The sequence below is a fragment of the Pituophis catenifer genome, unplaced genomic scaffold, assembly GCF_029215685.1.
Source record: "Pituophis catenifer annectens isolate HBS135680 unplaced genomic scaffold, rPitCat1.0.hap2 SCAF_3, whole genome shotgun sequence".
In the NCBI taxonomy this organism is placed as follows: Eukaryota; Metazoa; Chordata; class Lepidosauria; order Squamata; family Colubridae; genus Pituophis; species Pituophis catenifer.
In genome coordinates, this window is record NW_027256883.1 from 7827270 (window position 1) to 7855141 (window position 27872).

The 27872-nt window shown below is 41.2% G+C and overlaps 1 protein-coding gene across 1 annotated transcript in view; it reads left to right on the top strand.

The window, feature by feature from the left end:
* COL22A1 (collagen type XXII alpha 1 chain) overlaps positions 1-27872 on the top strand; it is a 196051-nt gene that overhangs the window by 142409 nt on the left and 25770 nt on the right. Inside the window, 9 exon segments of the mRNA XM_070940313.1 lie at positions 18-65; positions 1069-1182; positions 5189-5242; positions 7123-7176; positions 15334-15387; positions 16462-16515; positions 19881-19934; positions 24176-24229; positions 25997-26050. Of these exon segments, the coding sequence (XP_070796414.1) occupies positions 18-65; positions 1069-1182; positions 5189-5242; positions 7123-7176; positions 15334-15387; positions 16462-16515; positions 19881-19934; positions 24176-24229; positions 25997-26050 (540 nt within the window).

Here is a 27872-nt window from a genome sequence, read left to right on the forward strand (position 1 = left end):
TATTTTTCTTCTATTAGGGTCCCACTCCTCTCCTTAACCCTGACGACATCAGACTATTAGTTAAGGTAAGGCCTTTTCCCAGGTGTCCAAAGACCTAATACTTGGGGAACATTAATGTAAATCCTCAAAGTTATAAATGCTTGTAAAATGTTCTGTGCATACAAAATATAAGAAGCAGAGTCTCAGGAGAAAATGGGAATATGCAGAGGATGTCCATGAGAGCAAAGGAAGTAAATTTATTTACTTCTTTTTGTGTTCTTCTCTCCTTAAGTGATTGATAGATAGATAGATAGATGATAGATAGATAGATAGATAAATAGATAGATACATAGATAGATACATAGATTGAGAGAGAGAGAGAGAGAGAGAGAGAGAGAGAGAGAGAGAGAGAGAGAGAGAGAGAGAGATCTGCCTCCCACCACAAAAAGTGTGTGTTTGTGTGTGTGAATGTACCATATTTTTCGGAGTATAAAATGCACCGGAGTATAAGACGGACCTTAGTTTTTGGGGAGGAAAATAAGAAAAAAGCTGATTGGCAGGTGGATTGGCCTCCCGGAATACCCCCAATCAGCTGTTCCCAGAGGTGAATTTTAGCAACAGCCTCTGAAAGCCTCCAAAACAGAGCTTCAGGAGCTTTTTCTTCTGAAGCTGTGTTTCGGAGGCTTTTTTTCTGAAACTTTCTTTCAGAGGCTTTTTTACCCTGAAGCTTCCTTTCAGAGGCTTTTTTTTCTGAAGCTCTGTTTTGGAGGCTTTTTTTCTGAAGCTTCCTTTCTGACGCTTTTTTCAGCCTCTGAAAGCTCCGTTTGAGAGGCTGGGCAGGGCTACATTCAGAGTATAAGACGCACTCAGATGTTCATCTTATACTCCGAAAAATACAGGGTGTATATATATATATATACTGTATATGTATACATCATGAGCACATTAGTCTATTTTTTGTGGTGGTGGGTAAATTAAAGGCTTCTTTAATTTACATTCAATTCATAATTCAGTACGATAGAGCCAAGATAGATTTGCATTTCAGAAGAATTGCCTGCCGTTTCAGCACTCTATGATTCTCCTCTTTAGGATGTTTGCACTGATTGTCCTCCTGGACCATCCGGTCTCCCTGGAATCCCAGGACAGAAGGGTGATAAAGGTCTTCGAGGCCCACCTGGGAATGATGGACCAGTTGGAAAAAGGGTAAGAAAGACTTGGAGCATAAGAGATAGAATAACGAAGTTGAAAGGGACTTTAGAGGCCTTTTAGTGCAACCCGCTACTCAAACAAAAGACCATATAACATTTCAGACAACAGCTGTCCAATTTCTCCTTATAAAGCTCCAATGATGGAACACCACAACTTCTGGAGGCAAGCCATTCCACTGATTAATTGTTCTAATTGCCAGGAAACTTATCCTTAGTTCTAGTTTGCTTCTCTCCTTGGTTACTTTCCATCCATTGCTTCTTGTCTTGCTATCAGATGCTTTGGAGAATAGCTTGACTCCAGGGGTGAAATGCTCCCGGTTCAGACTGGATTGCCCGATCTGGAAGCGATGGCGGCAGGTGGTTCGGAGAACCGGTAGCAAAAATCCCTACCTTCCCCCCCGCCCCCACATGTCCAGCTGAGCTGCACGATCATCAGAGGCTTTTTTTTTTAACTTTTAAAAGCATTTTTTCTACAACCTCTTCCGACGAAAAAAATGCTTTTAAAAGTAAAAAAAAAAAGCCTCTGATGATCATGCAGCTCAACTGGAATCATCAGAGGCTTTTCAAAGCATATTTTTCTGCAACCTCTTGGCCGAACAGATGGTAAAAAAAATGCTTTTAAAAGTCTCTGACAATCCCAGCTGAGTTGCCTGATCGGCAGAAGCTTTTTAAAGCATTAGAAAAAATGCTTTGAAAAGTTTTTTTTTAAAAAAGTTGGCCACGCCCAGTGGTGGGATTCAGCCAGTTCGCACCCTTTTGGGAGAACCGGTTGTTAACTTTCTGAGCAGTTTGGCAAACTGGTTGTTGGAAGAAATGATTAGGGTAGAGAACCGGTTGTTAAATTACTTGAATCCCACCACTGGCCACGCCCACCCAGTCACATTACCCCCACTCCCACCAAGCCACGCCCACAGAACTGGTAGTAACAGATTTTACATTTCACCCTGCCTCACTCTCTCTTCTTTGTGACAGTCCATCAAATTTGGCTATTATGTCACCTGTACTCCTTCTTTTCATTAGAATAGACTTAATTGCAGGTTGGCTGTCCTCCCTTGTAGATTTACTCCTACAGGCCAGAGGGAGAAAGAGATTGCCTTTGCTAGGATAGTTGGCAGGTTGCTCTTGCATTAATAATAATTGTTCTTTGAACACTTCACATTAGTGATTTATTGGGCTGCCTCTGTGACCTGCATGCATTACTGACGTATCCAGAAGCAATGTCTAGGAGATCTTATAAATCACTTAGGCTAGAAGTCCTGCTGGATTCTGCTTAGGTAGTATCAAGATCTATGTCAACATTGTGAAACTGGTTCTTCTATAATATTGACGGTGAACTTATGGCATGCATGCTGGAAGTGGCACACAGCGCCATCTCTCTGGGCAAACCCAGCTCTCCCATTGCTCTTCCAGTTTCCAGCACGCACATGCGTGCTGGCCAGCTGGTCTTCACATGCATGGGAGCACCAGAAACCAGAAAAGCAGCTCCCTGGCATGTATGCACGCACCGGGAAGCTGAGTTTCCAGTTTTCGGCGTGTGCATGTGCACTGGCCAGCTGATTTTCGTGCGTGCCTACATGCCAGAAACCAGAAGATCAGTGTGCATGCACACAACAGAAACTGGAAGCTCAGCTTCCCGGTGCATACATGTGCCAGGCCAGCTGCTCCTCCAGTTTCCGGCACTCCCCCGCGCCCATATGCACGCTCCCATTTTGGCACTCGGTGCCAAAAATGTTCACCAACACTGTTCTATAAGGTCTTAAAGATCTTTCCCCCAAACATTGGGCCGAACTATGGGCCTATATAGAGGATAAGACTCTTGAATGAGACATGTATCAATTTGCTTTTGCTGTTTCTATTATGTTCGTCGTATAGTCAGCCAGATGTTCAGACTGGGTTTGGCATTTTTTACCCCATCTATTGAGCCCTTCCCAAAGACCAGGGATAGGCAGATGTGGAGGTTTGATGGCGTTACAGATATTATCCCAGGATTTAAGCTCTTTCAAGTAAAACTGCTTTTCGCAATTGACTGATCAATTTGTCAATGCCGATAGCGTTCAAGTGGTGCTCGAGTAATGTTAGGATTGTACCCAAGGTGTCTATTTCAATTGGTACTACTTCTTTCTGTTATTATTGTTGCTTTTATTATTATATTAACCTGGGTTATTTTATTCAAAGATTTATGGTTGTATTTATTTTTCTTCTTTTCATCTTTCCTCAAACCGTAAGTGGTCCAAAGCCCCTCCTGCAAACTGGGCAGACCGATAAGTCTAATCAATCAATCACAAACAAACAAACTTAGAGCCACCACTGAAATATTTTTTGAGAAGGGATGATCATGTGGGTAGATGGTCAGTACAACAATGACTGTTACATTCAGGAACACGGAAATGAATTTAAAGAAAAAATTGTGACTCTCATCATCTCCTCGTGCTAACCTTTATGCTTTAAAATAGAAAGAAACAGAAATTCAGCAGTGTGTTCTGCAGGGGTTCTCCAGATTTTAGGATTTGGCATGGCTCAGAAGTGGAGTAAACCGTTTGTGAAAATTAAGTGCCACAGCTAATTCTGACTCATGCTCACTGTTGATTAGACAGTCATCCTTGGCCAAGGTCTCAAGTCCTCAGGCCACGTCCAACCTGTCTAAAAGGTTTGATATGTTGGTCTACTTCAAGCATCATCACATTGAGGACTAGGAAAATGAATTAATGCCTGAATCATGAAGCACAATCAAAGCCATGAATGGGAAAGGCTCCAAAGGGATCTTTTCTTCTGGTAGTAACGTCCTCTGCATGATGCTACTTCAGGTTTCCCACATCACAAGCTTTCCCCTTTCTCAGAGCCAGTTTGGTCTAGCAGCTAAGGCACAAGAATGGAAATGAGTTCTAGTCCTGTCTTAGCCATGAAAGCCAGCTGTGTGACTTTGGGCCAATCACCAGGAGACTGTGAGTTCTAGATCCGCCTTAGCCATGAAAGCCAATGAATGAATGACTTCAGGCCAGTCATTCTCTCTCAACCCAACCCACCTCACGGAGTTGTGTGGGGACAATGGAAGGAGGGAGGTTTATTAAATAGCACTTAGCAACAGCAACAGCTCTTAGACTTATATATGCTTTACAGTGCTTTACAGCCCTCTCTAAGCGGTTTACAGAGTCAGTCTATTGCCCCCAACAATCTGGGTCCTCATTTTACCCACCTCAGAAGGATGGAAGGCTGAGTCAACCTTGATCCTGGTGAGATTCGAACTGCCAAATTGCAGGCAACCGGCAGTCGGCAGAAGTAGCCTGTAGTACTGCACTCTAACCACTGCGCCACCATGGCTCAATATGTTACATAAAAATAATAAATAAATAAATAAAAATATCAAATGGTCTCATGCAACAAGCCCAACAGGAAGAGGCATCTCATCTGCACCAGCAAATGGCATGATGAATCTGTGACAGTCCTTCCTTACCAAGCTACATTAAGTCAAATTCAAAAGTAACATGAATTAATCAAGCTCATCATCTAATGGGATTGCCCCGTTCTGTTTAAGCGTTATCTCCTTCTCCTATGTTTAAAACAGTGACATACCACATTGGTGGCAACTATAGAATAGAAACTGGGATATGTCTAGAAAGCTATGAGTGGAGACCGTATGGTATCCTAAAATGGTCTGTGCCTACAGAAGGACTGGGTGACCCCATTTATCTGTGTAAGAGGAAGAGGGCACAGGTTTATTTATTTATTTATTTATTTATTTATTTATTTATTTATTTATTTATTTATTTATTTATTTATTTATTTATTTATTTATTATTTCAACTTGTATGCCGCCTTTCTCCGAAGACTCGTATGCTTTCCCATTGCTTCAACCTGTGCCTTCTTCTTCTTGAGCAGATAAATGAGGTCATGCTGTCCTCCCATAGGCACAGGCCATTTTAGGATACCAGATGCTGACAAGATACTATAGGAATGAACAATCAAGCTAGAAGACATCTGTTTGTAAACTGTGTTTCTTTCAGGGAGAACCTGGGCTCAGAGGTCCCCCCGGGCCTCCGGGAGCAGAAGGTCCCAAGGTAAGATGTACATTCTGTCTTATATGACTCTTGCTCCCCTTCAAAAATACATATTTGAAAGGAACTGGTATAGGAAGGGAAGCAGAGGTGGTATTCAGCAGGTTCTGACCAGTTCTGGAGAACCGGTAGTGGAAATTTTGAGTAGTTCGGAGAACCGGTAAATGCCATCTCTGACTGACCCTGCCCCCATCTATTCTCTGCCTCCCGAGTCCCAGCTGATCGGGAGGGAATGGGGATTTTGCAGTGACCTTCTCCAGCCACGCTCACCAAGCCACGCCCACCAAGCCATGCCACGCCCACCAAGCCACACCCACAGAACAGGTAGTAAATTTTTTTGAATCCCACCACTGAAGGGAAGACTCTTTTTACCAATAGAAAAGAGCTATTCGAAATAGAAAAACATTCCAATTTCAAGGTCCATCAAATCCTGCTTCCTACGAAAATACCCTTATTTATTCTAGCATTTAACAGTCTGAATACGTTCATGTCTCCTATTCTGTTTTAAAGAAAGGGGATCAAGGATGTTATACACAAAACAGTTTTGGGAGTTTGACCCCATTGGCATGCTCAAGTTAGCATGAAAGACAATGTCTTGTATATAGAGAATTGGCTTTCCAAAATACTTGTTCCTTTCAAAGCTGGAAGAAAATAAAATAAGTTGGGCTTCCATGGAACATCTGTTTCCAGTAGATCTTACATCTTTAAGAAGGAGTTTGCTGAGCCACAATGCTACTGTGTAAAACCAAGCATAAACCCTAACAATGCATCAGTTAGAACAGGCTCTCCTAACCTGATGCCCTTCAGTTGTATTGACTCCTCACAAGTCCCAGAAGTCAGCACTTCCCCAGTCAGATTGTGCAATTTGAGGATCTTAGAATAGAATAACAGACTTGAAAGGGACCTTGGAGGTCTTCTAGTCCAACCCCCTGCTTAGGCGGGAAACCCTACACCACTTCAGACAAATGGTTATCTAATCTCTTCTTTAAAACTTCCATTTTGGAGCATTCACAACTTCTGGAGGCAAGTTGTTCCACTGATTAATTGTTCTTAACTGGCAGGAAATTTCTCCTTAGTTCTAAATTGGCTTTTGCTCGAAGAGCAGTTGGCAGCAATGGCTAGAAGGCAGGGGTGAAATGCTCCTGGTTTGGACCGGCTTGGGTGAGTAGGCAGTGATGGTGGCGGGCAGTTTACAAAAATTCCTGCCCCCGCCCCCCACGCCCAGCTGAGCCGTGTGATCATCAGAGCCTTTTTTTTTCTTTTAAATGGCTCTGACGATCCAAGCTCTGACGATCGCAGCTGAGTTGCCTGCCGATCAGGCAACTCAGCTGGGATCGTCAGAGCCTTTTGAAAGCATTTTTTTAACATGGTTTTACATGTAAAAAATGGTTTTAAAAGTTAAAAAAAATGGCCACACCCACCCAGTCACATTACCCGCCCCCCCACCAAGCCACGCCCACGGAACCGGTAGTAACAAATTTTAGATTTCACCCCTGCTAGAGGGGTTTTTTCACAGATTCATCTTGGGCAGAAGTTCATCCATTCTGGACTGGGAGATCTTTTGCCTTAGATACCTCCCACACTACATGAGGCTATCTTTGAAGAGCATTCAGAAGTTCCAGTTGGTGCAGAAACTGCAGTTGGTCCAGAATGCAAAAAATGTGGACAGTTTGGGGGCATCTCTCAATGTGCTCATATAACAAAACTATTCTGTGGACCATACTGGATCCTAGCAGGCTTCTGAGTCTACCTCAAGTTGCTGGTTACCTCCAAGCAAGCCTTAGATCAAGCTATTTGTAGAAATCACCCACTAGGTCCAGAAGGGAGGACCTCTTCTATTAAATGAAGTCATCTTATTAGACTTTTCTTTTTTCTTTTATTAGGGTCCTAAAGGAGGTGATGGGGCATCTGGTGAAGCTGGACTGAAAGGTGAACAGGTGAGAGTAAATAAGGAATCAGCATGATTTCTTGAAACCATTCAGTAACAACAACATCCCTACCTTGTCTGTTCTTCACTTCCCAACAAAAGATCTGTGCCCTGTTTTTGTGTTATTATGCCAAAATATTCATATGCTTTTAGTCTTTACCATGTTTCCCTGAAAATAAGACTGGGTCTTATATTAATTTTTGCTCCAAAAGGTGCATTAGGGCTTATTTTCTGGTTAGGTCTTATTTTTGGGAAAATATGGTACTAAATGCATCCGTCTGGCTGACAATCTTAACTGGGGCTTATTTTGGGGGTAGAGCATCCTGAAAAATCATGCTAGGTGTCAGACTTCGATGCAATCTCAAAATAAATGAATTTCCAAACTGCCAATCTTTAAGGAAATCTTTTTTTTAATTGAGCACAGCCACCGGATCATGACTCGATGCGGTCAAGACTGACCTTTCGCCCCCCAATCCCTCCCTTTCCAATCCCCAAATCTCTGCTTCTCATTGGCTATCTTCCAAGTCATTCTTCAGACTTCTTGTCTCGTCATTTCCCAGGAATGTCTCCCCCCTTCATTTCCACGACAACCCGACTTCAAAGGGATTTAGCAGGCAAACGTTCAGAGCTTATCTCTCTCTCTCCTCTGCTCTCTATGCCAGCGTCGAAACACTGACACTAGGATTTGTTTTCTGGTTGGCTCCTATTTTCGGGGACACAGGGTAGTCATCATGGATCCCTATAAGAATGAAAGTCATAGATCGTACAATAGACATGAAGGCTTGACCATTAAGGGGGGAGAGAGGGAGAGAGAGAGAGGGAGGGAGGGAGGGAAGGAGGGAGGGGAGAGAGAGAGGGGGAGAGAGAGGGAGGGAGGGGAGAGAGACAGAGAAATATTATTCCATGACATTTGACTTTTTTGAATTGAGTTATTAAGCAGCACAATTTATCTGAGAAGATAAATCTTGAAGTTGATATGAAAAAAAATAGTGATGGAGGAGCTGTTGATATTTCTCCTGAGAGTATTAGCAAGCCAAAAATGAAAGCAAATTTTGTTCTGTCTCTTTACTGAGCTTCTATTACCCTCAAGATCTAGACATCTGCCTTGCTTCATCTGCCACAAGAGAGCTTTTGGCAGCTGCCATCACATTTAAGTATGCTGTTTATCAAACTCTGCTGTGGACTGCGATAGAGAAAACACTTAAGATGCATCACAGCAGCACATATAGCAAATGCAGCTGCTGCATACAGGTTTACACAGGGTGAGCGCACAAAAGGGAGGATGATTTAGAAGTTCTCTGGAACTCAGAGTTGCTGCTTAGAAGCAGGGAGTTTGGTCTGGAGCACATTTCTCAATTTCAACAACTTTAAGATGTGTGAACCTCAACTCTCAAGAGTTTTCTAGCCAGCTGAAATTAACACATCTTACACTTGGTGACGTTGAGAAATGTTGTAGAATTTCAAATCACCCTTAAAGCAACTCTGTCTAATGCTATCTCACGATGAAATCATTCATTGCAAAGATCGCTTGGAGCTAGGAGAAACTTCTAATGTAATTTATCAGATTCTCTGCATGGATTGCCCCTGTGACTATGTAAAACAGATGGGGAGGAACCTCAACTACCAGATTGCGAAAACATGAGCGAGCAGTTAGATGAGGAGACCCAAACACATTGGTAGCCTCACATTGCAATGAACAAGGACACACATTCAATTTCACAGCTACTAAGATTGTTGGCTGAGCAGTACAAAAATAACCAGGAAATAACTGAAGCCTGAGAAGCAAGCCCCTTCTCAGTCAACAGGAGTGCTAATTTACCACCATCTTACCAGGTACTTAGGAGCTGGTGCAGCAGCTCCTGGGCTGCTGGGAACAACCAATGACTTAATAACCACCCACCGACACTCCAATTAATAACTAAAAGTCAGATACAACCAGGGATCACATAAATACTATGCACAAAACAGTCCAGTACACATGTAGAGAGAAAGAGGATGGGCTCTAGTGTGAGTCCGAAAGTCTGGAAGACTAAATAGCAATAGCAAAAGCACTTAGACTTATATACCGCTTTACAGTGCTTTTACAGCCCTCTCTAAGTGTTTTACAGAGTCAGCCTATTGCTCCCAACAATCTGGGTCCTCATTTTACCCACCTCGGAAGGATGAAAGGCCTTGAGTCAACCTTGAGCCTGGTGACATTTGAAGTGCCAAATTGTTAAATCTTTGGTCCCGGACTAACTCAGACTGGATTGTGCATGATGTCTAGTCTCCAAGATAAACTTGGAAAAGTTGGAAAGCCAGCTATTAGAAATATAATGCCATGATGCTTCAGAGGAAGAACAATACATGAAATATATTTGTCCCTCCATGGTAAACGTAAAGGCTCCCTTCGCACATATGTACTAATCGTTCCCGACTCTAGGGGGTGGTGCTCATCTCTGTTTCAAAGCCGAAGAGCCAGTGCTGTCAAAGACGTCTCCGTGGTCATGTAGCCAGCATGACTCAACACCAAAGGCACACGGAATGCTGTTACCTTCCCACCAAAGATGGTCCCTATTTTTCGACTTGCATTTTTTACGTGCTTTCGAACTGCTACCGTGTTTCCCCAAAATTAAGACCCTGTCTTATATTTTTTTGAACCCTGAAATAAGAGCTTGGCCTTATTGCCATGCGCTCAAAAGCCCGATTGTTTTATTATCAACCTATTATTATAGGTTGGCAGAAGCTGGGACAAGTAATGGGAGCTCACCCCATTACGTGGCACTAGCGATTCAAACCGCTGAACTGCTGACCTTTCCATCGACAAGCTCAGTGTCTTAGCCACTGAGCCACCATGGCCCTTTGAGCCACCGTGTCCCTTCCCTCCAGGGTATCTATTTGATATTTTGTCACCTTCAAGTACTGGGGGCAGGAAAGTATGACATGATTTTTCCCCTGCCCCCCCCTCCCCAAATCTATTTTCTTCAGAATTAGTGCCAGGAAAATTTCACTATATTCAGCCATCAGACTCACTGCGAACAAACAGGATTGTGTTGTCACAGTAATGGAACCTCCATGCATATCCCACACGTGAGGTCCAGATTTAGCCATGGATTATACTCAAATAGATGCTGTGAATGTTGGCTTTGTGTTATGATTAGGAGAGGCAAAATAACAATGGGAGACTCTTTCTCCCTCTGGTAGCTCCTATATCCTTCTATCTCAAGTTGCTTTTCATAAAGAAGGTTTAAAATTGCAAGATTTCGGTCCTGTGGGGTTGATATGACTGCTTAAATTGAACCAGCTATGTTAGATCCCCAAGGAGGTTTCAGCACCCCTTCATAGTGGCACTTTGTCATTCCTCCAGCTTTTGTTCTTCACACATAACAAAAATAATAATAATAATAAAAAAAACCACCAGTATAATTCAGATGTATTGCAGATGCTTATTTTTATTTACATGCATTCCTGATACAGATACACACAGAGAAGAGTATTTATTTATTCAGAAACTGTTCTTGCTATGTTCTCAAGGGAAAAATAACGATATATATACTGTATTATGTTGAAACCATTTTCCTGGGGGAAAATAATAGACACAACTAGGGTTGAATGTAGATGAGATACTTTGTCATTCAGTTTTTTCTGAAAATAGTGATGGGGCCAAGAATGTCGTTTTATAGCCTGGAACTCAAACATTTTGGCTGGTAGATTGTGTGCATACAGAAATGTATGCAAACCCTTTATTCTGTTCCCTTTTGGCATCAGTAGCATAATGCAGAGTGCAGAAAGCATAAAAAAAAAATAGTCAAAGCAATTAAAGACATTGGATCTTAATAAGAAAGGAAAATATAGCCCAAACGAATTCATATCAAGACTGTCAGCGTTCCAGAAAAAAACCCCAACTCCAAGTAAAACCTCTGAAGCAACCATTTTTCAAAGTTCTATCATGTTTCCCCGAAAATAAGACCCTGTCTTATACTTTTTTGAACCCTGAAATAAGCGCTTGGGCTTATTGCCATGTGCTCAAAAGCCCAATTGGGCGTATTATCAGGGGATGTCTTATTTTGGGGGAAACAGGGTATTTACTAGAATAGGTAAACTGGCACATATGGGAAAACCCGAATCTGAGAGGTCCAGGTTTTTCCTCAGTAAATCAAAAAACCCCAAAACCATCCCCTAACTTTTCAGTCGATCACATCAGTGGTGGGTTCCTCCCAGTTCCTCCCGGTTCCTCCCTGCCGGTAGTAGTGATGATATGATGTCACCGAACTGGTTCTGCCCCCCCATCTCCCCACCCCCCACACCCTCCGTGTTATTCTTACCTTTTATTTGGCCCCACCCCCAATCTATTGCTGCCTCCTGAGTCCTAGCTATTGGCTAGAGGGGAAAAAAACGGTTTAAACTCTTGCCGCAGGGCTTCAAAGGGCCGCCTAAGCTGATCAGTGTTAAAAGAAAACAAATGAGTAGACCAGTGCCTGCAAAAATAAATAGGTAGACCAGTGCCTGCAAAAATAAATGGGTAGACCAGTGCCTGCAAAAATACATGAGTAGATCAGCGCCTGCAAAAATAAATGGGTAGACCAGTGCCTGCAAAAATACATGAGTAGATCAGCGCCTGCAAAAATAAATGGGTAGACCGGTACAGCTCTGCAAGCAGTTAAAAGCCTGGTAGACCAGTACCTCTGCTAAATCCTAAAGAATTGTCACATGACCATCAAGCCACGCCCACCAAATAAACCACACCCACAGAACCGGTAGTAAAAAAATTTAGAACCCACCCCTGGATCACATGCTCCAATCAACTGCCGTCCCATCTCGAGACAGCACTCCGACCACTCCTTCTCCAGATGCAGGATCACCCTGAATGCTATTATGTCTACAGAAAACCCCTCTACTAAATCCCCTCTCCTACTTTCCCACACATGAGAAGTTGGCAGCATGGAAGCTTCTGGCCTAATATGGCTTCCAAAGGAAAGATTTTTCCTTATTTTTCTCTTGTTACAAACCATCTTTGCTTACACCGTGCCCAAAGACTGCTTCCTACATTGCTTTTTTTTTTAATGACACATTTTCATTTTAAGAAGATGCTATGCATTCCCTTCAGTTACATCGTTCTTAGTCTTCTACTCATTTTTGTCCTGTTCCCTTTATATATTTGTTTTGTAACTTAATTCTCATCCATATATCTGTATGACAAAAGAGCCACCTATTTAACATTCAATGCAAATAGCCAGAGTGTTAAACATGGAGAGTTCTCTGCATAATATGCAGGCATTCAGGGATCCACCAATGTACCTATTAGATAACCACACAAGTATTCCTTACATATTTGTTCATAAATACATCAAAACAACCAAGAGGACATCATATACCTCCTTAATTTACTCATTGCACAATGTTAAAACATCAGTTAAACATTGTATTAATTCTCATTCAAGCTTCACTTCTACCATATGCTGCTTTCATTATGTTCAGCAGCCAGTCTTCAACCATATTTTTACAACAGTTGCATAATTAACTGTTAATAGCATTCATTGTTATCCCATGCCTACACCAATTTTCATGCTTTCCTCAACAACCTACTGAAGAGCAAAATCTAACTGCTATAATAGCAACAGCAATAGCACTTGTATACCACTTTCACAGTGCTTTACAGCCCTCTCTAAGCGATTTATAGAGTCAGCCTATTGCCCCCAATAATCTGGGTCCTCATTTTACCCACCTCGGAAGGCTGAGTCCACCTTGAGCCTGGTGAGATTCGAATTGCTAAATTGCAGGCAGCCGGCAGGCAGCAGAAGGAGCCTGCAGTACTGCATTCTAATCACTGGGCCAGCATGGCTCAGTTAAACTGCATTGCATCAAATTTGGCTCACCATCATCTCTTGTGCCTTGTGAATTGTAATTCTGCAAGTCCTCTTGCTTGGCCATCTAAATCAAGTGATCTTCCTATTGTTTTGTTTTTTTTTAACTAGACACAAGAACAACTAGACACAAGAACAGTTTTTCCCCCGAACGCTGCTAAACAAATAATTCCCTCAACACTATCAAACTATTTATTAAGTCTGCATTACTACTAATCTTCTCATCGTTCCTATCACCCATCTCCTTCCACTAATGACTATATGACTGTAACCTTGCTGGTATCCTTAAGATTTATGTTGACTGTTTCCTAGTATGATTTTATTGCTTATTTGTACCCTATGACTATCAATAAGTGTTGTACCTTATGATTTTTGACGAATGTATCTTTTCTTTTATGTACACTGAGAGCATATGCACCAAGACCAATTCCTTGTGTGTCCAATCACACGTGTCCAATCACACTTAGCCAATAAAGAATTCTATTCTATTCTATTCTATTCTATTCTATTCTATTCTATTCTATTCTATTCTATTCTATTCTATTCTATTCTATTCTCCTCTCCTCTCCTCTCCTCTCCTATCCTATCCTATCCTATCCTATCCTATCCTATCCTATCCTATCCTATCCTATCCTATCCTATCCTATTCTATTCTATTCTATTCTATTCTATTCTATTCTATTCTATTCTATTCTATTCATTCACTCTTGCAATATTTCCCTTGGTGTAGAGGAAAAGTAGCAGGGTTTTTTATGTGTCAAGCATAGGTGCAGCCTTCATATATATATGAAAATCTCGCAATAACTCCAGAAGAAAACCTAATCCATATTTTGATCTTTTTTTCCAGTTGCACCATCTATACATATGGTGTTGTTTGATAAAGAAAAGATCACATCATGTTTTTTTAGCATGCTGTAGACTTGCTAACTTTTAACATGGTGTAGAACATGGAAAACAGAATGTAGACTTGGTAATGTGCCTTAGTCATACTCACGCTCGATGAAACTTTCCATCCTGATGATAAAGACAGTTTCTGTTAGTTTTGGCATATAAGTCATAAGTTTTATTTGTCAAGCATATACTGTATAAGATAACAGGTTAAAAGTATAAACATAATTTGAATACATGAAAAGAGTAAGTAAAAAGGAATATTAGGACAGGGACGGTAGGCACATTGATGCATTTATGCACGCCCCTTACAGACCTCTTAGGAATGGGGTGAGGTCAACAATAGACAGTTTAAGGTTAAAGTTTTGGGGGTTTGGGGAAGAAACCACAGAGTCAGGTAGTGCATTCCAGGCATGGACCACTCGGTTACTGAAGTCATATTTTCTGCAATCGAGTTTGGAATGGTTTACCTTGAGTTTATTATTTGCTCGTGTATTGTTGTGGTTGAAGCTGAAGTAGTCATTGACAGGAAGGACATTGTGGCAGATAATTTTATGTACTATGCTTAGGTCAGACTGAAGTCGGCCTAGTTCTAAGTTGTCTAAGCCCAAAATTTGGAGTTTGGTGGCATAAGGTATTTTATTGTGGGTAGAGGAATGGAGGACTCTTCTCGTAAAATATCTCTGGACTCTCACAATTGTATTTATGTCCAATATGCAGTGCGGGTTCCAGACAGATGAGCTGTATTCAAGAATTGGTCTAGCAAATGTTTTGTATGCTCTAGTTAGTAGTACAATATTACCAGAGAAGAAGCTACACAAGATGATGATGATGATGATGATGATGATGATGATGATGATGATGATGATGATCATTATTATTATGGCATATTATGACTAATAAGCCAGAAGTCCAATCAAAACCTAATTTTACCCAAAGCAGGTTCAGTGCAATCTAAAATCCCTTTCCAGGGACCATCTTGGAAATCCCACTTTTGACCCATTTGTGTCAGACACTCTGAAGCTGAAAGGATTAGCCAGTGACTTCACCATTCCCTGGGGGATGCCTGGGTGTGCACCTTTCTTGTCCCTGTTAATGTGCTCGCTGAAGTGGTACCTATCTTTCTTCTTGGGTTTGCACACTTACAAACTGGGCAGGAGCTAGAGCAAATGATGGGAGCTAAACCTGTTACACAGCAGCTCTTGAGTCTCGAACTCAAGCTTGCAAATTGTCAATCCAGTGTTCTAAAACCATGTGAGCCACTGTGATCCCACCTTCAAATTAATGCTTGTTAGCTGTCCTCTAGAATTAGGTGGTATACACAATGCTTGATACACATTTAGGGTGCTAAGTTGTTTGCATATAGCACTTAAGGAGAACATGAGCTATACTGTACAAATAATAACATGTGTAATAAATATTGTTCTTCTCTGTAGGGTCATCCTGGAATACCTGGCTTCATGGGTCCCCCTGGGAATCCAGGCCCAGCTGTAAGATTTTCCTTTGCATGTCAATTTTTAATCTTTATCTACTAGAATGTAAGGCAAATTGTTGTGGTAAATCTATTTGAGATTATGGTGATGGTGATGATGATGATTCAATAATTTTGATTATTCTTGATCATAATTCAATAACATTGTTGATGTTATTGAGGATGATTCAATTATTGATGATGATTTCAATAATAATTTGGATGCTGTTGTTCATGAGGATTCAATAATTTTGACGATGTTGTCTTTGATGATAATTCAATAATTCAATATTTTTCCCCATAGTACTGGACTGTAGGAGTCATATGCAATCCAGATCTCAGAGCTGTAGCAAATATTGTACCTCAATAGATGGACTGTCCTTTATAGCAGTGGTGGGTTCCTCCTGGTTTGGTCCGGTTCGGTCCGATTCGGCCGAGCTGGTAGCGGTGACGATATGACGTCAACAAACCAGTTCTCCACCCCCGCCCTCCCACCCCCCACCCCCCCATGTTATTCTTACCTTTTATTTGGTCCCACCCCCAATCTATTGCTGCCTCCTGAGTCCCAGCTGATGACTAGAGGGAAAAAAACTGTTTAAACTCTTGCCGTGGGGCTTCAAAGGGCCGCCCTACAGCTGATCAGTGTTAAAAGCAAACAAATGAGTCGGGTTGTAAGTGCGAGGACTGGTCGTAAGTGCGAGGACCTTCCAGAAATGACTCTGACCAGCTAGCCACGCCCACCAAGTCACATGACCTCCAAGCCACACCCACAAAATAAGCCACGCCCACAGAACCGGTAGTAAAAAAATTTAGAACCCACCCCTGCTTTATAGGTGCTGCTCATCTTATTAAAGTCCATCTATCATGCCACAATATTTGCTACAGCAAATACAGGCAGTTTCAGCACTAATGTGCAAAAAATTATCTCCAAGCCATATGAGAAAGAAGATACTTCAGAAATGCGAATTCTGCATCAACTATCAGTTATCATGTGTGTTTTTTGTAGGGTGGGATATGATGGTAAATGAAAACTTCAGGCCCATCATATGTAGGACAAAGAATTGCTACATAAATATTTTTTCATGTTGTTTAGGGACCAGAGGGCTCCCCGGGACCTATTGGCTCTCCAGGACCTCCAGGAGAAGTGGTAAGTTGCTGTTCATTCATTCATAATATTGGAGAATCCCCACAAAAGGGGTCTCAGAACTTTTTGAACACCAAAAAAGATTTGAGATAGTTGATTCTATGAGTGATTGAGATTCTCAATCATCCAGGTCAGGGTTGATTCCAAAAGTCAATTGGACTTTCTTGTTTTTTTTTTTTCTTTGAAAATGTTTTGCATCTCATCGAAGAAGCTTCTTCAGTTCTTCTTCATTTAGAAAGAACCATGGGGGCACAGTGGTTAGAATGCAAATAAATAAATAACTTTATTGTCATTGTAGGTGTATACACAGTATACCCATACAACGAAATTCACTTAACACCCAAAGACCAGGTCCAACACACATAACAATCCCCAAACACACTCCCACCCACCACAAATTCCCTGCCCCTAAACCACCCAAACATCCACACAACAGACCAAGTAATGCTGTCCAATAGCTCACTGATGGTGGCCCTTTAGTTCATTGTTGAGTGCAATTATAGTTCTGGGATAAAAACTATTCAGAAAACGTGCGGTCTGAGTTTTAATTGTTCTGTATCTTCTGCCAGAAGGCAACAGTCCAAAAAGATTGTAAGCAGGATGGGAAGAGTCTCTGAGAATGTTATGCAACTTTCTCAAACAGCGAGATGCAAAGATGTCATCCAGGGCTGGTAGCTGGAGCCCGATGATATTCTGGGCAGTTTTAATGATTCTCTGTAGAGCTTTTTTGTCTGCTACAGAGCTACTCCCATACCATGCAAGAATGCCGTATGTCAGGACACTCTCAATAGTGCTGCGATAATGCAGTATTGCAGTATTGCAGGCTAATACTGCTGACTGTCAGCAGTTCAATTCTCGCGGATTCAACCTTCCATCCAGTGGTGGGTTTCAAATATTTTTACTACCAGTTCTGTGGGCATGGCTTGGTGGGCGTGGCATGGATTGGTGGGCGTGGCTTGATAGGTGTGGCAGGAGAAGCATACCATAAAATCTCCATTCCCACCCAACTCTAGTGGAAGGATACTGTAAAATCTCAATTCCCTCTCTAATCCAGGGGAAGGTTACTGCAAACTCCCCATTTCCTCCTGATCAGCTGGGATTCAGGAGGCAGAGAATAGATGGGGGCGGGACCAGTCAGAATTTTTATTACCGGTTCTCCGAACTACTCAAGGTTTCTGCTACCGGTTCTCCAGAACTGGTCAGAACCTGCTGAAACTCACCTCCGCTTCCATCCTTCTGAGGTTGGTAAAATGAGTACCCAGATTTTTGGGGGCAGTATACTGACATTGTAAACCATTTAGAGAGGGCAGTAAAGCACTATGAAGCTATAGGTCATGGTTCCGAGTAATGCCCCCAACCAATTCAAGACTCTGAGGCCTTGGCTTCCTCAAAAATCTGGTTTATTGGATACATCATATCGGCACGGTCAAAGGTGAAACCAACCCTGAATAATTCCCATGTTTTTTGGTATAATTAAAGAATAGACACTGTCCACCCCCCTGGTGTCACAGGTCACGTTAGCCAACCAAGCAGGTGATGAACTTCTCAGCAGTCCAGTGGTGGGTTCCTCCCAGTTCGGTCTGGTTCGGCTGAGCCGGTAGCGGTGACGATATGATGTCACCGAACCAGTTCTCCCCCCCCCCCGCCCTCCCCCCCCACGTTATTCTTACCTTTTATTTGGTCCCACCCCCAATCTATTGTTGCCTCCTGAGTCCCAGCTGATGACTAGAGGGGAAAAAAACTGTTTAAACTCTTGCCGCGGGGCTTCAAAGGGCCATCCTACAGCCGATCAGTGTTAAAAGCAAACAAATGAGTCAAGTGGTAAGTGCGCGGACTGGTCGTAAGTGCAAGGACCTTCCAGAAATGACTCTGACCAGCTAGCCATGCCCACCTAGTCACATGACCTCCAAGCCACACCCACAAAATAAGCCACGTCCACAGAACCGGTAGTAAAAAAATGTAGAACCCACCCCTGCAGCAGTCCCTCCTGCCGTTCTAGGGCACATTGATCTGGCCTTGGTTCTCAGGAACCTTATTGTTGCTATGTCTGGCACATTGGAGGAAAACATTCTGCATTCCATAAATCCTCCTCCCCCCCCATAAGTATGTCAACTAAAAAATGAAACAAGAAAAATATGGCTTCAGCTAGAGTCGTTCTGAGAGTTAACCCCAGAGGCGGGTTTCTGATGGACTGATGGGGTTTTAATTCTAATTTAATTTTAACTTGTTAGTCTTAACTGTACTTTAATTGTACTTTTAATTGTTAAATTATGAGATTTGGATTTAATTTTTTAACTTTTTATTAGGTGTTTCTTAACTGTTGTGAGCCTCCCTGAGTCCGGCTGGAGATAGGGCGGCATATAAATCTCATTAATAAATAAATAAATTAATTAATTAATAAAGTTTCACATAATTTTACCATCAGTTCACCGTGCACCAATAATATGAGCGAGCGTGCACGCACGTTCGCTTTGCTCGTGCACGTGCATTTCACACATGTGTACGATCTTCCCTGCATGGGCTTTGCTCATGTGTGCACTCTGCATGCATGCGCGCCATGGGTGGGTTATACTTACCTTTAATACCAGTTCGTAATGGGATTCTGCGCGTGCCTTGCTTCTGCACATGCTCCTTGCTTCTGCACATGCGCAGATCGCCAATGATGACATCCGGGGCGGTGGGTGGAGCCTCCCACCGGTTTTACTACCGGTTCTTGCGAACCGGTCTGAACCGGCTTAATGCATTGTAAGCCGCCCTGAGTCTCCGGAGAAGGGCGGCATATAAATCAAATTAAAAAAAAACAAAACCCACCACTGATGCGCGCAGCTTAGAAAACATGGCTAAATAGGATGGCATAGCACTAGGGCGGGCCAACCCACATGCCACCACTACTGGTTCTCCTGAACCGGTCTGAACTGGCTGAATACCATCACTGGTTAACACTATACATAAGTGCTATTGCTATTTTCAAATTTTAAAAAATCAGAAAAAGTCTAGTTGCCTTTTTTTGAGGGCGGGGGGGAAGCACCTTTGGGATGCCTATGTGTGATGGGTTCCATGAAGGGGCAAATTCTGAAAATCTGTTCAGCTTTCACTGAGGCTCTAAGAGATTTCTTAAGATTCTGGAGTTTTGTTTTGTTTTTTCCCCTCTGAATTGATCTTGGTGGTCAATTTGGAAATTTTTTTTTGAGAGGGATGGATAGGGGTGTGCCCATTTCTTACCAGAAAGCCATTATAGTTCTTAAGATCTGGGGGAGAGACAGGATCTGGTATAATGGCAGTACAGAGCAAGGACGTCATCTCAGGTCTTCCTCATTCTAGCATCTTAAAGACTCTAACACAGTATCATGTTTGGGTTTCTTTCATAGGGGAAAGAAGGTCCCCCAGGACCTCAGGGACCCCCAGGATTGCTTGGACTTATGGTGAGTATGGACAATATTTGCAACTATGGATGCAACATATCTAGAAAATAGGTTCCATTCTGAATTCCAGGGCCCTATAGAACAATTAACAATATTTCTATTGGATCCTGAAATACTTCAACTGGAATGGAGGTGCCATATGCATATCAGAGCAAAGGAGAAGCGTGCACGGATGTCTACAAGTTCTGTCCCTATTATCTTTCTATTCTCACCGTATGTAGCTACACAGTATGTTAAAATAGTAGGCTATGCACATATTGCTTGGCATTTAAAAAAAACCCCTCTCAATTTGAATTGGCATGCATGCAATCAGATTTTAATTATCCTGTTTCAAACTTGGTGATACAATGTACTGAAAGAAAAATAATTCGATTTGTGGAAGGAAAATATAAGAGGAGGAAAAGGTAAAGATAAAGGTTTCTCCTGGTAAGGCGAGAGAAATCTATCAAGATAGTCCAATACCATGGTGATAGAAAGAATGATTTGCTCGTAGACAAGTCCAAAATCTCCACTGTCAAAAGATCTTAGGAGATCTTAGGAGATACAGCCTGGCTTCTCATCATCTCAAAGATCTGTTCTACCCAGAATCAAGATTATTAGCCAAGATGAATCCATATTTTGACTCAAAATAGTTTAACAATTGTGCATGGATATCTTTACTACTATGTTCAATCCTCTGCAACCCTCTCCTTCACTCAATCTTCTTTTCTGCAGGTTGCGGGAACTGGGTGTGTCTAGTTTAATGAAGACAAGGACTAGGGGAGACATGATAGCAGTGTTCCAATATCTCAGGGGTTGCACCTGAGGGTAGAACAAGAAGCAATGGGTGAAACTAATCAAGGAGAGAAGCAATTTAGAACTAAGAAGGAATTTCCTGACAGTTAGAACAATTAATAAGTGGAACAACTTACCTGCAGAAGTTGGAAATGCTCCAACACTGGAAATTTTTAAGAAGATGTTGGATAACCATTTGTCTGAAGTGGTTTCCTGCCTGGGCAGAGGGTTGGACTAGAAGACCTCCAAGGTCCCTTCCAACTCTGTTATTCTATTCTATTCTATTCTATTCTATTCTATTCTATTCTATTCTATTCTATTCTATTCTATTCTATTCTATTCTATTCTATTCTGGTTTTGCTTTTTACAACAAATTGGGGCAAGGTGGTTCAAGGGTCAAAGCCATCCATCAGAATGAGTAGGGAGGGTGGGAGCGTAGTGTCAAGGCTGCAGAAAGAAGAGAGGATTCCAGGAGTCAGGAGATAAGATGGAACGAACATTTCCACCCTTGGAAAATGGCCTTGCTAAACAGCTCTGGAAGAACCCTACTGTTGGAAGAAATATCCAGGTCCAGGTCCAATCCGGGAGAAAGGCACTGGAGACAAAATGGAGGCTGGAGGCTGATTGGAAAGATGGTTTAATGATGAAGTAGAACCACATGGGTTTATGGCTCTGGGCAGCTGACCACATGGGGGTTGAGAGTGGGTGGCTTTTATACCTTATCTTGGGCTTTGCACTTGAACTTCCTGTTTCTGTGCAAGAAGATGTATTCTATTGGCTGTTGTAGAGGTCATAGTTGGCTCTATAGGTTGTCTGAGCTGCCAGATTTGGTTGAAGTTTTTGAGGGTGATGCAACGTCCTTAGGAAATTGTGCAATGTGGTGAGCTCTCTATTTTAGTGGGTTAATCCTATTATGTCTTGAAGGGTCATGTCTTAATCCCTTCACCTTGGAGCTGAAGGACTTTTGTTTTGTAGATAGGCTGGCCCAGTCTTTCTTAATGGCCACAAGATATCTGCTGGAGGCAGGGAGCTGGGGCTCTGAGTTTCTGTCTCCCTTAAATTTTTTATTTCTCTTTTAGGGGAAATATTTTATCCTGCCTTTTTTAAAATTTCCCAAAATATTTCATTCTTCTAGGAGGGGGACGGGTGCTAACTTTCTACACTACAAAACTGCCTTACAGTGTTTGTGGCCAGAAAATGAACCAAATAGTTAATCAATTTAGTTTTTAGTGCTCCCTAAGGTCAAGGACGTATAGGAGGTGCACTGATTTCAGATAAGTGGTGCCCTCCCATATATGAAATGGCTCCAGAGTACAGTATTTTTCAGAGTATAAGACACACCGGAATATAAGATACATCTTAGTTTTGGGGGAGGAAAATAAGAAAAAAAACTGATTGGCAGGTGGATCAGCCTCCCAGAATACCCCCAATCAGCTGTTTCCAGAGGTGCATTCCAGCAACAGGTTCTTTGGTTGTGAGCTCTGTGCCTTGCTATTTTTTGCTTTTTTTTTTCTGCCTCTGAAACAGCTTCAGAAAAAAAGCCTCTGAAGCTCTGTTTGGGGGCTTCTTTTCTGAAGCTTCTTTTCTGATGCTTTTTTCAGCCTCTGAAACCTCCGTTTGAGAAGCTGGGCAGGGCTAAATTCAGAGTATAATACGCACCCAGATTTTCACCCTCTTTTTGGGGGCAAAAAGGTACATCTTATACTCTGAAAAATACAGTATATTCATCATGGACCTCAACTATATTATCATGTATAGACATCTAATGGAAAAAAGATGTGAAATTATTTTTTTTTTTAAAAAAAAGACTGAAATGTGTGTGATGACCTAGGCTAACCTCAATCTCCACCCCCTCTAAATGAATCCCTTCTGCACTCATGAATCTAGCTGTGGCTCTGGATCTTGACTAATAATGATGGATTTTCTAATTACGCACCTTGCGGTGAAAGATAATAGAACTATGAAGCATGGGGGTGGTTTGAATTTTAGCACAGGGATATAAGCAAAACCCCAGAGGCTGAGTTAGCAAAAGGTAGAATCATAACTGGAAGAGTATATACACTAAAAAGCATCCTGCAAAGCAGAATATTGATTTTTGCCAGATGTATGAATGTGTGAAGCTATGTTAGCACGGGGCAAAAATCACAAAACTGTGTCTCACTTATTTTGGCCGTGTCATCTGGGGGAATTCACTGGAAAAAGCAATTGTGTTTGGAAGGGTTAGTGGTAGAAGGAAACCAGACTGCCAAAGAACACGGTGACTGGACACCGTCAAAGCTGACAACAACTCAGTGAAATAGTGCAAGATCAGAAGATGTGGAGAGACTGGTGGCCCATAGAATCGCCAAGAGTCGGATACTTGGCGCAGGAATTTGACGGAAAAATTTCCTGACAGTTAGAGCAGTTAATCAGTGGAAGAACTTGCCTCCAGAAGTTGTGAATGTTCCAATACTGGAAGTTTTTAAGTTTTGAACAACCACTTGTCTGAAATATTATAGGGTTTCATGCCTGAGCAGAGGGTTGGACTAGAAGACCTCCAAGGTCCATTCCAACTCTGTTATTCTGACTGAATCATTTTAGCATGGAATTAACCTGCAGTAAACACCATTAATACTCACTTTTTGCTCCACTGTTAGAAGCCTGGCCTGATACGTTTGAGGTGTTTATCTATGAAAAGGGACACATCATTTTAGATAAACGAAATATTATTTGTGTATGTACATTATGCATTTGATTGGCTGAAGCAATGAAGTTAGTTGTTAATTATATATATATATATATAATTTATATATTTATATACCCTGTTTTTCCCAAAATAAGACATCTCCTGATAATAAGCCCAATCGGGTTTTTGAGTGCATGGCAATAAGGCCAAGTGCTTATTTCAGGGTTCAAAAAAATATAAGACAGGGTCTTATTTTCAGGGAAACACGGTATATATTATGTACTGCTTCCCTTTCGCCTTTCAGCTCCAATCCAGGAGCCCTCAAGCATATATATATATATATACTAATATATAGGCAGCCCAAGTTCAAATCCAAGTAAGGATATGGCTAGCTGATGAGAGCTAAATAGCTTGAAATGGATCTATACTAGTCTCCCTTTATTTCTTTATCAGCGAAATATAAATTTGATATATATATATATATATATATATATATATATATATATATATATGTATGTATGTATGTATGTATGTGCGTGCGTGCGTGTGTGTGTATATATTAATTGTTTTGACTTCCTCCTTTACATACAACCTAGTTTTTTTTTTCTCTGTGGATTTTCCACAGCATGGAGTTTGCAGGTTTGCAATTGGGTATAGTCTAATTTTGTTTAATTTTCCTAAATTAGTAATCTTTGGTTAGTTTTTTTCCTTTTATTCTTACAATCATCTCTCTCTCTCAAAAAAAAATGGCAGAATGTCTTTGCATCTTTAATCTTGTTTATCTGCTTGGCTTCTGTTTTAGGGTATACCTGGAAAGGATGGCAAAGATGGCAAGCCAGGATCACCTGGGGAACCGGTAAGAAGATAGTTTGTTGTTAAGATAATCACCTAATGTTCTTTGTCACTATTCTTTGTTCTTTGACTATCATGTCACAGACTCTCCTAATATTCATAAATTTGGGTGAGGAAAGACACTTTTCATGCTATGCTTTCATACTTTTGTATGTCACTCAGTGAGGGAACTAAAATGGCATTTAGTCTCAGAAGAAAAGCTCTGGATAAGTGAGACTAATGATGGTTGAGAACGTAGATCAAAGAAAGTCAACATGAAAAAATAAAGAAAAACTTTTTACAAAATAAAAAAAGTAAGTCAACATGCTAGGCAGTGGTGGGTTTCAGCTGGTTCTGACCAGTTCTGGAGAACTGGTAGTAGAAATTTTGAGTAGTGTGGAGAACCATTAGTAAAAATTCTGACTGGCCCCGCCCCCATCTATTCTCTGCCTCCCAAGTCCCAGCTGATCGGGAGGAAATGGGGATTTTGCAGTACCCTTCCCCTGGAGTGGAGTGGGAATTGAGATTTTACAGTATCCTTCTCCAGCCATGCTCACCAAGGCATGCCCACCAAGCCATGCCATGCCCACCAAGCCACACCCACAGAACAGGTAGTAAAAAAATTTGAAACCCACCACTGATGCTAGGTGAAGTCTGCTGCACAGGAAGATGGAGAATATTCCTGTTTTTTCTTTCAATTTGCCTTGACAAGTTTATTTGATCACAATCATAGGATTAATCTTGTGACTTCGAATCTTAAAAATATTATTGCAGTTCAGGCTTTAAAAATGCAGTCACTTGTTTCCCTCTAATTTTACTATTGTAAATGTGTTTGCGTTCCGTACTTTAGAATCAATTTCTATTTAATGTATTCTGGAAAATTAGGATGGATTGGGCTTCATTTGTTTCCAGCTGGGTAACCTTGGGCTAGTCACTCTCCCTCAGCCCAACCCACCTCACAGGATTGTTATTGTGAAGAAACCTGGAGGAGGAAAAGCATCTTGGATATGTCTGCCGCCTTTACTTATTTGTAAAAATAATAAAGGCAGGTTATAACCCAGATACCGGGCACATATTGTCATATGTGGTGGACATGTGCAAAGGCAAAAAAATACTGGACAAAAATACATACATGGTTGGAAAAAAATGTTAAAGCAACACATAGATTATAAGCCAGAAATATTTTTGTTAGGCATAGTAACAGAAAAAAATATAATAAAGGGAATATATATTTACATATGTTGACAGCAGCAAGAATTGTATGTGCGCAGCATTGGAGAAATGAGGAACCACCTATAGAAGAAGATGTAATGTTAAAATAATACTAAATTGTGCAGAAATGGATAGGTTGACATTGAAGTTAAAAGATAAAGAAGATACAGAATACCTTCAAACATGGGATTTATTTTATCAATGGTTGGATAATAGAAGTAGAAATTAGAAATTGGAAAAAATACTATTATGTACAGTATGTGTGGTTTATGTTTAATATATTATTATATTATATACTATTATGTTAAGCAAATGTACCCAGACAATGCGCTGTTCACAAAGTATTAATGTATGTTAAGGAAAATAGATGTTTTAAAAAAAAATAAAGGCAGAATATAAATAAGTAAATTAGAGCCGTACTACATTATTGCTGGTGAAAAAAAGTTCTAGAGCTCTGTCAGAATGTGTTTGTTTTTGTGTGGCATTCTGCATTGGGTAAATTATGCCAATGCAGTGTGGAAATTTGATTTATGGCTTAGCAGTGCAAGAATCTATTCTAAATGTGCTTTGACTCTTTCAGGGTAAGCCTGGAGAACCGGGTCTACCAGGCCAAGATGGTGCCAGAGGACCACCGGTAAGTCCCGTTACAGGCTATTCTGGGACAGAATAAATAAACATTTTTATTTATTTAACATACGGCATGAAATACACAGATAGCAGCAGTAACGATGTATGAAAAGAACACAGCAGAGAAGGGCAACGAAGATGATTAGGGGACTGGAGGCTAAAACATATGAAGAACGGTTGCAGGAACTAGGTATGTCTAGTTTAATGACAAGAAGGACTAGGGGAGACAGGATAGCAGTATTCCAATATCTCAGGGGTTGCCACAAAGAAGAGGGAGTCAAACTATTCTCCAAAGCACCTGAGGGCAGGACAAGAAGCAATGGGTGGAAACTAATCAGGGAGGAAAGCAATTTAGAACTAAGGAGAAATTTCCTGACTGTGAGAACAATTAACCAGTGGAACAATTTGCCTGCAGAAGTTGTAAATGCTCCAACACTGGAAGTTATTAAGAAGAGATAGGATAACCATTTGTCTGAAATAGTGTAGTGTCTATAAATAGTGTCTATTCTATTCTATTCTATTCTATTCTATTCTATTCTATTCTATTCTATTCTATTCTATTCTATTCTATTCTATTCTTGAAATCAACTATAGTACAACTAAGAAGTGTTAATACCACTTTATAATCTCTTGGTAAGGCCACACTTGGAATATTGCATTCAGTTTTGGTCGCCACAATGTAAAAAAGATGTGAAGATTCTAGAAAGAGTGCAGAGAAGAGCAACAAAGATGATGAGGGGACTGGAGGCTAAAACATATGAAGAACGGTTGCAGGAACTGGGTATGTCTAGTTTAATGAAAAGAAGGACTAGGAGAGACATACTAGCAGTGTTCCAATATCTCAGGGACTGCCACAAAGAAGAGGGAGTCAAACTATTCTTCAAAGCACCTGAGGGCAGGACAAGAAGCAATGGGTGGAAACTAATCAAGGACAGAAGCAATTTAGAAGTGAGAAATGTTCCAAAGGGACAATTAATCAGTGGAACAATTTGCCTCCAGAAGTTGTGAATGCTCCAACACTGGACGTTTTTAAGAAGATGTTGGATAACCATTTGTCTGAAGTGGTGTAGGGTTTCCTGCCTAAGTTGGACAGGTTGGACTAGAAGACCTCCAAGGTCCCTTCCAACTCTGTTATTCTATTCTATACATAGTGATAGGATACACATAAGAGGAAGATGTAAAAAAAAAAAATTCAAGGAGTTCTATATTAAGTTATACGTTGCATTTCAAAATACATTAGTTCATAAAGTAAAATAAGTGTTTTATATGTGTCCCAAAGGTGCTTTTTTCAAGAGGCAACTGGACTTTCTGGTTTTTCTTTGAAGATATTTCGCTTCTCATCCAAGAAGCTTCTTCAGCTCTGAGAGAGCTTCAGAGCTGAAGAAGCTTCTTGGGGAAAAAAAAAAAGCTGTTAACAACGGAAAAATGATATGTATATATGTGTTGTTTGTTTTGTGTTTGTTTTTAATGTGTTTAAAATAAAAAAACCTTTTTTTTAAAAAAAAGAAAAAGCACCTTTGGGATAACCATGACCTGGATGACTGAGAATCTCCCTAGACATTTGTTTGATATATAAATATCTAGGCTACTTAACCAATTAAACACAGTATTTGTTATTTGGACAAAAATTTGCTGTTCCTCCTGCGTAAGCTATAGCAAATGGCTATAGCTCAGGGGTGTCAAAATTCGATTTCATTGAGGGCCGCATCAGGCTTGTGTTTGACCTCAGGGGGAGTGGGTGGGCGTGGCTAGGGTGGGCGTGGCCAGCTTGACATCACTCATGTCGAGGGTGCCTGTGGGGGCCTGGGTGGGGCTGGGGGAATCCACTG